The following is a 10,814-nucleotide window of genomic DNA, read 5'->3' on the forward strand; positions in this document are numbered from 1 at the left end:
ATACAAGCAGCAAAAAGAACCCACAATATTCCCATTTTTACCTCTATATAAGCACATCATCTTGCTCCTTATAGTCTCACCAAGCAACAAAAAACAAGCACCAGAAGTACTACTAAGAAAATCCTCAATGGCATACTACGGAAACAACTACTACGAGAGGGAGGTCATCCGTGACACCCCATGTGACTCTTACTCTGAATTCAACAGGGTTGAGGGTGGATATGGAAGGCCTGCCTACCCAATAGGCCACCATCACAACCACCACCACAACCCCCACAATGTGGTAACTGATGTTGTATATGAGTCCAGCACCATCCCTAGCTATGGCCACCACCACCATGGTGGAGCTGAGGTTATTGAGAGGAAGGAAGAGCGGATTGTTTATGAAAATGAATTCGACCCATGCAGAAGGGTATGAATTCTAAACATTACTTATTTAACTGGCTCCAAATTTGTTTTCTCATAATTTTTCTGTCACCCAATTTCCGTTTATTAATTTTTTCTCATTTGCAGATGTACTAGATTAACGCACCAAACCAGCTCCTGCCTGCAAGATCTAACATCAAGTCATCAAGTATGGGGATTAGTACAATAAATTGGCCCCTAAGAAATTAGATATGTTCTATTTGCTACTAAAATTGGCAGGATGCTTCCTCTACTACAATGTATTAGTAATATGATTTGTAATGTAATCAATTGTTCCAATGAATCAATATGGCGTTTTTCTTTTTATAAAGGGATTATGTGTTGACTCATGACTTAAGGATCTACAGTGGCTTTACACACAGAATTACAACACAACAATTGTCAAGAACCACTTATGATTTCATATCACTCTTTACAGTATACCCCATTAAGCAACAAGAAGACAGAGATACGAAACCAGTAAAATAACGACTCACAGGTCATAGAGTACAACATTCTTGATCACCTCCAATTCTATCAATTAAATTAAGCTAAAAAATCAAGGACAAAGACTCGTCAGACTGTAACTCAAACGATTTACCGATTGATCAACGGTTGAAAGCAATCAATCTATAGATTAACAATTTAGTGGTTGTGTTGCCTAAAAGAAATTCTATGCATATAATTCTGTAACGAATCAGGCCCAACACACCACCTTTTCTTCACACTGGCAGCAAGAGGCAGAAAAAAATGGGTAGGCTAACACACCACCACAATGGGAAGCACTACCTCAAAGCTGCAATAGTTAGCTTTTAGGGGTAGTTGATGGCTTTGAGGGATGAAGACTAATATTAGTAAGGGTAGCAATTGAAGTTGTACTTACCTAGCTAAGTAGTATAAATAGCTAGAGAGTAGTAGAAGGAAGATAGGCAGAAATTTGTATTGAGAAACCTAAGAGAGTTATGGCCTGAAGCCATTGGTAGAGAGTTATAGCCTCAACACCTCAAGTTATTTTGAGAGTAACAGCCTAAAGCTTTTAAACCTATCATTTGTAAACCTTTTGCCATTTTCCAATCAATATTTACTTGTATTGTCGAATCTGAAATATAAAGCCAGAAAATCAGTCTATTACAATTTTCTTTTCTTGTATGATACTACATCTTAGTCCAGTTCAGTTCAATTTAGCTCAAAAGAACAGGGCCTTAACTGGTTTTCACTCTAGTTCCCAACATTACTTATTTAAGAAGTAAGCAATGAAGAAAACTTAATTGACCAAATAATTTACGACAACAAAGATTACAACTTGCAAAATTAGAAATTGATTTTCTTATGAATATATGAAAAGGAAAAATCAAGGATCAGACCATAAAGCTGATAAGACACAAGGTTTAATAAGGCCAATCATATACTACGTAGATCCATAGATTATTATGATATTGACAAAACCAATATCTTTGATAAATCATCAGTTTCATTTGACATCAAGCCGCCCTATAGAATATGCAACTAGATCAAGATCACAAACATACTACTCAGCATACATGGTACGAAAGTTCTAAGTGCATAACTACTGCCAGCCTTTCACTAGCAAAAGTTTAGGAAAAAAAAAAAAAAGAGAAAGATATCAGAAGAAATAGGAGATTACCTGAAAAACCTAATGGATTGAATTTCATTACCTCAAAAATGTGTTCCAAATATATAGAGACAGATTACAAATTTGTATAGCTTCCCAGACAACCTCACTATGAAAATAATGAGCACCTAAGAATAAAAGCAAAAATATACTATTACTCCCGTAGAGCAGAACATTGAACACATCAGAATTTGCCTCCTCCAGGAAAATAAGCTAGATTAAATTTGAGAACTGCTCTTCCAGTTACAAAATTTGAACTCAAATATCCCACAATTTTCATGAAACACAGTAATTGGACCCTATGAGTTGTTCGAAATATTAACAAACAATTCAGTCCTCCAACTGGCCAATTATACAATTCAAGGTAGTACATTGTATATAACAGCAAAAAATTGTTCCAAACTTCCAATTATTAATTATTATGCAATGAAGCACCTTAAGCCATCAATGGGATGCATGGCATGATTATTCATGTCGGCCATATAGATAGTACTACATAAACTTTAGATAGGTATAATTTTCTCAAGCTAGGCTAGCAGAAGTCACGAGTCACAGCTCCATACAAAACTCAGTCTTTAGCATGTCTTAAACAAAATACCGTATTTCTAAGTATAATCCCAGCCACTTTGCTATAGAATAGACAGCCCATATGTAGAAAACTAACATTATTAAACTCAACTTCTATTGTTCTACCTTCATTAAAAAATTTGTGGTTTCCTGTTAACTTGCTGAAATAAGTTTTCTAGTAATCTTGTCAGATTGGCCCTGTCACTGTTATTCGGCGGTTCTAAATCTAGGGAGGCCCTGTCACTGCTTTAATGCTTTTCGGCAGTTCTAGGGAGTGTTTGCTAGTCCTTATTTAAGCAGAGTCGCAGATGCCCACTTGATCCTACAAACTAAACTAAACAATGCAAAGGGGCAGATATTCTAAACAGTCCAACTAAAAGTGTAATGTTTACCAAGTAGTCTATTATGCTAAGCCTACAATCTGGCCAAGGTAATATGTTGTGGGAGATGCCACGACAATTGAATTCCTTTGGCCACAAGACCTTCATAGGTATGCGCATTTCTGCAAAATATTGTAGGCTGTAGAAGAATACTGTCAAGGAGGACAGACATGCATCGATTTTGTATTTGTATAAGCGTATCAAATGGAAGTTGCATACTAGCAATCCACAGAACGATCTCCACTTACAGTAACAACCTCGCCAATCATCACTACCAAACCGAAGACCCTCCTCCAAACTGAAAAAGTAAAATAGGAAAGGCCTAAAATAAGTAACCTGAAAATTTGTCCCTGTGCCAAACTAATATCTAAAAAATAATACTAAGTGGTATATTTAACCTTGATATTGATCCTCCATTTACAATGGTCAGATCACCAAACAAGATTATGTGCCATCATCCACTAAAGTCATTCAGTAATAAGAAACTGGAAAGAATCTGTAATATGGGCTGACATGTGGTAAAATTTGAATATAATTCCAGTGACCACTACAAGAGGCTACAAATTTAAAATTCAGTCTCAGTGAGCATAAGATTCAAAGATAGAAGGCAAGCACAACTACACAATACAGCACAAGAGAGATTTAGACCAGAATAAGTTCTAAAGATGACTTTAATTGTAGTTTATATATTAATAAACTCTACGCCTTAGTCACTACTTTCTACCAGACAATATATCATGCCAGCACCACAAATTTTACCAGTAGTTAAATATTGAACAGATCCTAAAACGTGGACATATACTATAAAGGGCAATACTATTTGAGATTCACTCTCTATGAGCATAAGTTTCATAAATGATTTGGAGTAAACAAAGAAAAGAAAAAAAAGAAGTTATTCACTATATCTTTTCCCGCTATATAAGCATACCAATTTGCAGTCGCTTACAGCATTGAGTCAAGCCAAATCAAGCATCAATTGCAAAGCCTCAACTAGAAACCAATCACCATGGCCTACCGCTACCAGAGTTCCTACAGTGAGGCAGAGAATGAAAACTACTCTTACAGCTCAATGGGGGGCATGGGGTACATGGGACACAGTGCCCACAACAGCCACCACGGACTTGGGAATGATATGTGCAGTAGCCAGATGGCTGGTTACTCCGGCTATGGCCATGCCAATACAGGATACGGGCTGGGACACCACAATGGGATGGGGAATCACTATGGGCAGGGCTACAACCATGGTGGTGGTGGGTTAGTTTCCAACTACGCCATGAACCATGAGAGTAGCTATTACTCTGGCAATAATTCCTGCGACCCATGCAAGAGGGTAATTTTTTTATCAAGAAAACATTTTGAAATTTCACTTAACATAATAATACTCCATACTTATAAGCTTGTAAATGTGTGTATTGTCCTAACATATTTTCTTATTTGTCCTTTTTATTGTGGTTTGCAGTTTTTCTGAGGCGAAGAATGTCCCTGTTAATCAGTGTTCCAGAATCCGGATTCAGGAACCATCTTGTAATCCAAAATTCAGAATTCTGGTAACATTATGTACTATGTAATATTTAGAATAAAAACCCAACAAGCCGTGGGCAACTTAGTAAAGGAGTGCAGTTTGCTAGTGGTGTATTACAATTGTACTGTATCATCAAGTCATTCTCTATTATGTCCTAATTGCTCTTATGACATGCTCCGTACTTCAATCAATATACTCATGCCTAGTTGGACTGCTAATTGCTCCGGAGTACATGCCATATTAATTTTTTTCTGTCTAGCAAACGCAAATCATCTTCAAATGTTAAGAAACCAATTGAACTTAAACAAAGTAAAGTAATTTGATTGTTACCAACCATCTCTATTAGCTTTTAGAAGATAGTACCTACTTTAATCACTTGGATTAACAGTAGTATTGCACAAATTACAAAAGACTTTTTTTTTCCTTCACTCCTAGCACTTGAAAAAAATTCTATTGGCTACTGTAAACGCTAGATTGCCAGTTTAGACACCTCTCACCAAGGCTTTAGAGAAATCAACTACCAGTTGATTCATGGAAGCTCTAATCCCTTATTCAGGCAAAGCAAGCATATGCTAATTAAAACAACGACAAACATGTAAGGGACCATTATCAGATTATTGGACCAAATCAGTTGTGGTTGATGATCATTATGCTTAAGATATTTATATATATTGTTACTGTTTTTCTATTGCATGATATACTTCAACACTTTTAATGACAGAATTTGCCAATAAGAAACTATAATCCTGAGGAAGTCTATGAAGACTAATCATTAACGTTTTAGTTTCAAGCTATCAATTTCTACTATTTATGTTATGAGATTGAACAAATTCAGATATTTTCATAGAATTGACTAAATTTTCGATTTTTCTACTTATTAAAAGATAGATCTTACTAATTGGATAAAATTATGCTTACTAAAGTCTAACTCAAATATTTCCAAATTTACACAATTTCCTAATTATAATGAATCAATCTTTGGACCAAATATATGAAATTGTATCAAAATTAAGAATCTTACTTGACATGTTTTTCCCAGAAGATTAAAGTCAACAAAACTCAGCTACTTGTGCAAGAGGCTTCTTCTTCTGCAAACTTTTTCCATCAAACCAAACACATCCCTAACCTATAAAAACACTACTCTTTCATCATCCTCTTCACAACAAATTAAATTAAACCTCAGATTAACAATGTCAAACCTTTCATCCAATTCCTTCCCTCTCCTCATTATCATCATCCTCCTCTCATCATTCGTCGCCTCCAAAGCGCGAGAACCCCACACGATTAAATTTCGATCACCGGGCCTCTACCCCGAAGGCCTAACATACGACGCTGCCTCCCAACACTTCATCGTCGCCTCCCTCCGCAGCACCGGCGACACCACCTTCATCTCCGTCTCCGATGCCGGCGTCACCGAAACCCTAACCCTAAAATCCTCACCAATCCCCCTAAACTCCACCATTCTCGGCCTCGCCGTCGACCACCGCCGTCGCCGTCTCCTCGCCGCCGTCAACTCCGAATCTCAACCCTTCCTCGCCTCCTTCAACCTCCACCGCTCCTCCCTCGACCTCCATTTTCTCTCTCCTCTCCCATCCTCCGGCATCGCAAACGGCGTCGCTTTAGACCCCTACGGCAACGCTTACGTCACCAACTCCGACGAAAATTTCATCTGGAAAATCACCGAAAACGGCACCGTTTCAATCCTCTCAAAATCTAAACTCTTCTCACAATATCCAGTAGATCACACCTCACCGTACTCCTACTGCGGCATAAACGGCGTCGTTTACGTCAATACCAAAGAATACATCCTAGCCGTCCAATCAAACACCGGAAAAATGTTCAAAATCGACACCGATGACGGCACCACCAGAACCGTTATCTTGCCGGAAAATCTACCGTTAGCCGACGGAATAACCATTAGAGATGACGGCGTAGTGGTGGTGGTTTCCATGAACAGCGCGTGGTTCTTGAAGAGTGACGACAGCTGGGCCCAGGGAGTAGTAATTGACAAAATTGCCCTTGATAAAGAAGGGTATGCCACGTCAGTAACAGTAGGAGGTGGAGGAAGGGTATATGTGGTATATGGGTATATTCAGGAGGGTATAAAGGGAATTTCGGAGGAGAGAGAATGGTTTAGGATTGAGGAGATAAAGTCAAAGAGAGAGAGTGAGGAAGAAGAGAGTTGGTTGTGGCCGTTTGTGTTGATTGGGCTGGGCTTGGCTTATTTTGCTTTTTGGAGATTGCAAATGGGCCACCTTGTAAAGAATATGGATAGAAAACGGGTTTAGAATTATTGGGCTTATTGTTTTTTTTTTTTTTTTTTTAATTAAGGAGTAATATACTACGTACTTCGTATTTTGTTACCACTATTTACGATTTTTTTTTTTTGTTTAATTTATAATTGTTTAGTACTTCTGCTGACTTCCAACTACCAGTCCCATTATGTGTATGAAGCTCTTCATTCTTATTCCCTCCGTCTTGTAATAAATGATCACAGGTTACAAGCAATTGAACAATGTCAATTTTTGTTGCTTCCAATTTAGTTTCTTTATTATTTGTAAATAAACTATATACAAAAAGTTCGGATCATCTTCCCTCTAACAAAATCTCAACTTATCAAAGAAAACAAAAATAATCAACAGAGTAAGTTTGTGGTTCTAAAACTTCTGAACATGATGAGCAAAGGCAACGACCACGTAAAAGTTCAGTATGTTCCTTTCTTGAAGTTAATATTTTCTAGTTAGCATTGCAGAGTAAGCGATGAACTTGTGTACCATTGAACATATGCTTGGTTCGTCAAGTCTAAGTAGGAACATTAGAAGCAAAATCTGCATAGAGATGGAAAAGTAGGGGAAATCAATTCAAAGTTAAATTTCCCAACCCATGTCCATTCAACAACATGAAATTAGACACTCATTTTCAGGCAAACATAAAAACTAGCCGCAAAATGACAAGCATGTTTATCTCATCTGATTCAAGAGGCGTGACATTGGCGCTCTCATTTGCAGTATGGTTGACAAAATATGTGCACACCCAAGGTGAAGACAGCCAAACCTTGACTCATTTTTGCTGAGTTTCAGCACTGTCAAGAAAGCATTATCCAGATAACCAAACGATTTAAAAGGCTTTAAACCTCTTGATTTGGCATAATTTTTGTGCTCAACTAAACAATTACTTGAAAATGAAGTACTCTGTAATCCATTAGCTAATTGTCTCAATTTGAAATCCACAGACCAATCCAATGTTGAGAAACTCCAAATTTAAAATTGTGATACGCAAAGTTCCAATATGCCCCTCTATAAGTCTGAACAACTGAAGATAAAATATCCCCATGATATGGATTTATATTCTCTGTCACAGGCATCATCAACAGATCAACCATCAATACGGAGCATATAATTGTCTACTAGTAATACTTCGTATTTGCAACTTCAAATTAAAATGAACCCAACATCTTACGGAGTACATACTAACATACATTAGCAACAACAAAAAGTCTTAATTGGGGTGTGATTTATAAAAGAGCAATAATAATACACTGACATGAACAATTAGAATATGTCCCTTCTCGAAAAGGATACTGAGATAACAAAAAAAATGCAATTTGAAAGCACGTTTATCATTGCAAATATAATATAATATAAATCACTTTATTCTAGTTACAAAAATTGCACTATGTAGTGATGATTCTCAAAATTATTATGCATTATCATTGCTGAGAAGATATAATGCCTTACCTTTGTCAAAAGGCACAAAGGATAGGGAGAATATCTGCAAGTCATGGGCTGAATCAAGAACCTGATAACATGAAGGAGAAACACATCATCTCGAGTGGCGAACGCCAAATAATCCATATTGCAGAAAAATTACCAAGTGATGTAAAATGCATACAACGCCGTGCTATTTGAATCTAGAGCTTGACATATAGAACCAGTTTTAACAACTTGCAAGTCACAGATGGCATGGGATAGTTTGAATTCAAATGCCAATGGAAAATAGAATCATTTTCCATTTACTCAACTTCCCCCAAAAAAAAGATAAAAGAAAAGAGGAAAAGGGAGCATCTTACCACCAAGCACCCAGACACCAAAAGAAGAAAGGGGGAGAAACATTCTTCTGATTGCTATATAAGACCACTTGATTACTCACTTTGATCATCAATCTCAGCATAAAAACCTCCTTTACACTAAAAATAAATCAAGTGCCCACAGCACATTCATCACCATCATGGCTTGCATGCAGATGTCCAGGAGCGAAGCTGAAAAGATGAAGTGCAACAATGGCACTCAAGGTTACTACTCATCTGATTACAAGCAAGAGGTGCACAAAGCAACAGGGTGTGCAGTGCCCCAAGCTGGGAGCCACAACATTGGAGGCAATGCTGGATGTGCAGCTAACCAAGTTGGACACAACATGGGAGGCAGCCACTCTTCATGCCACCACGGACATGTTAGCCATGTCTCTGGCCACCAAGGCTACGCCACCCATGGCTCTGGACACCATGGCTGTGCCACCCATGGCTCAGGACACCAAGGCTGTGCCACACATGGCTCTGGCCACCACAGCCATGTCAGCCATGGCTCTGGCCACCACAGCCATGTCAGCCATGGCTCTGCCCAGCACAGTCATGCAAACCATATCTCTGGCCAACACGGCTATGTCAACCACATCTCTGGCCACAACTCTGCCCACCATGGCGCTACCCACCAGCAGTCTGGCCAACAAGGCTATGCCATTTATGACTATAATGACCAGAACTCCTTGAACCGACCTACCCACGTCCAGCCTGTTCAATATGCCTCTGTCGCTCCTGACTACAACGACCAGAACTACATCTCCCCTGTCACTACCCAACACAACTCTACACGCCATGCAACCTGCAATGCGAAGAAAGAAGAATACAAAGTCTACAAGTCAGGGCATGATATGAGTGAGAGGAAGATCAAGAAGAAATTGTCCAAGAAGTGCAGTGATGACAGCAGTGACAGTGAGAGTGACAATGAAGGCTGTGAGAAGGCAAGTGTCGCATTAACTTGTCTCAAATGCAATTCAATTTTCTAAACCTTAATTTTTTATAAAATAACAGGATATGCTTACTCTTTTTTTGATCACAGAAGTGCTAAACAAGCAGAAGTCAGCAATTAGCACCAGCCAACTCAAGACCAGACTGATGATTAGGTGCTTCTGATAAAATATAATTATGTTTACAAATATAGAATTTCCATAAATAATGCCCAACTACTAGCACAGCTGAATCACTACCTAGTGGATATGCTTCAGTGTGAGCTATGTAAGAATGGATGACTTTATTTATTGTACTAAGTGTGTTTTCTTATAAATGAACAGTGCACGTTATGCACTGCTATTAGAAACTCCAGCAGATCATTCCAAGCATATGTTTACACCAATTGACCAAAAACTATGGAAAATCTTCATCAAACCATTTAGAAAACAAAATCACTATCTAGAGTTCTCCATATATAATTTTCCACTCCACTCAAAAGGTGTAAAGAAAATTTGCAATCTGCAACTAACTTTGCTCAACCTTAATGTCATTACAAAATATATAAAAAGTACAATTACTGAGCTGGCTTTAAAGCAAAGATTAAGCATTGAAACTGAGAGAAAGAAAGTATATTGATCTCCGACCCCTCCAAAATTCATAACTAACTGTAACACAGTATATCAATATGAGTAGATTCAAGCAGAATTGATGGCATTTATGTGGCATTGCCGTTCCATGGTTAAAAGCATTAAGTAATAGTATCAAATGGGAGATTATTTGACTTTAAGTAGCTTGAACTGACCATTTCTCCCCCTAGTATATCTTACATATAAATGCAAATTTGAAACTGGTTTCCCCTATCAAACAATTCATGGCTGCTCCATGTTAATAAAATTCCAACTTGAACTGTAAATAGGAGCTTGCCAGCCAACATATTTCAAGCAAGTTGAGTTTCAGTCACATTGATCCAAATTTGAGTTGAAATCAAATTACATGATTTCAAACTGGTTAAATCCGATTCGAGTAATTATGTTATTAGGAATAACACTGAACCTATTTTTGTGATACCAAGTTCAACATAGCATTAGCAGAGAAAGAAATGAAACGGAAAGTAAATCAAAGTGTATTATTTCTATCACCATTTCTTCCATTATCAAACCAAAATTTGAAAATCAAGTTACAGAGTACCAACCAACAACAGGCCTTAATTAGACACTCTAAATTTCAGCAAAAAAAATAAGGTAGCTGTAGCATAAAATGCCTGATAATCATATCTGATTCAAGAGGCATGAAATCTGCAAT

General features: G+C 37.7%; 2 protein-coding genes and 2 long non-coding RNA genes across 4 annotated transcripts; 3 read left to right on the forward strand and 1 right to left on the reverse strand.

Annotated features, from left to right (window-relative positions):
• Nucleotides 1-68: 68 nt before the first annotated feature.
• On the forward strand, nucleotides 69-736 carry LOC145567767 (uncharacterized). The gene is made up of 2 exons (XR_014095734.1): nucleotides 69-412; nucleotides 514-736. It is a non-coding gene; the product is annotated as an uncharacterized LOC145567767 (long non-coding RNA).
• Nucleotides 737-5,582: 4,846 nt separating this feature from the next.
• Nucleotides 5,583-6,876, forward strand: LOC145567769 (uncharacterized). The gene has a single exon (XM_081627146.1). The coding sequence runs from the start codon at nucleotides 5,698-5,700 to the stop codon at nucleotides 6,793-6,795; it is 1,098 nt and encodes a 365-aa protein (XP_081483272.1). The 5' UTR covers nucleotides 5,583-5,697; the 3' UTR covers nucleotides 6,796-6,876.
• A 232-nt stretch (nucleotides 6,877-7,108) lies between these two features.
• Nucleotides 7,109-8,686, reverse strand: LOC145567772 (uncharacterized). The gene is made up of 3 exons (XR_014095736.1): nucleotides 8,577-8,686; nucleotides 8,245-8,305; nucleotides 7,109-7,858 (listed from the first exon to the last, which is right to left on the reverse strand). It is a non-coding gene; the product is annotated as an uncharacterized LOC145567772 (long non-coding RNA).
• On the forward strand, nucleotides 8,611-9,881 carry LOC145567771 (uncharacterized). The gene is made up of 2 exons (XM_081627147.1): nucleotides 8,611-9,523; nucleotides 9,622-9,881. Exons 1-2 carry the CDS (start codon nucleotides 8,735-8,737, stop codon nucleotides 9,628-9,630), a joined length of 798 nt encoding a protein of 265 aa, XP_081483273.1. The 5' UTR covers nucleotides 8,611-8,734; the 3' UTR covers nucleotides 9,631-9,881.
• Nucleotides 9,882-10,814: the final 933 nt, after the last annotated feature.

This window comes from Chenopodium album, chromosome 11 (genome assembly GCF_948465745.1).
Source record: "Chenopodium album chromosome 11, dcCheAlbu1.1, whole genome shotgun sequence".
NCBI classification, from domain to species: domain Eukaryota; kingdom Viridiplantae; phylum Streptophyta; class Magnoliopsida; order Caryophyllales; family Amaranthaceae; genus Chenopodium; species Chenopodium album.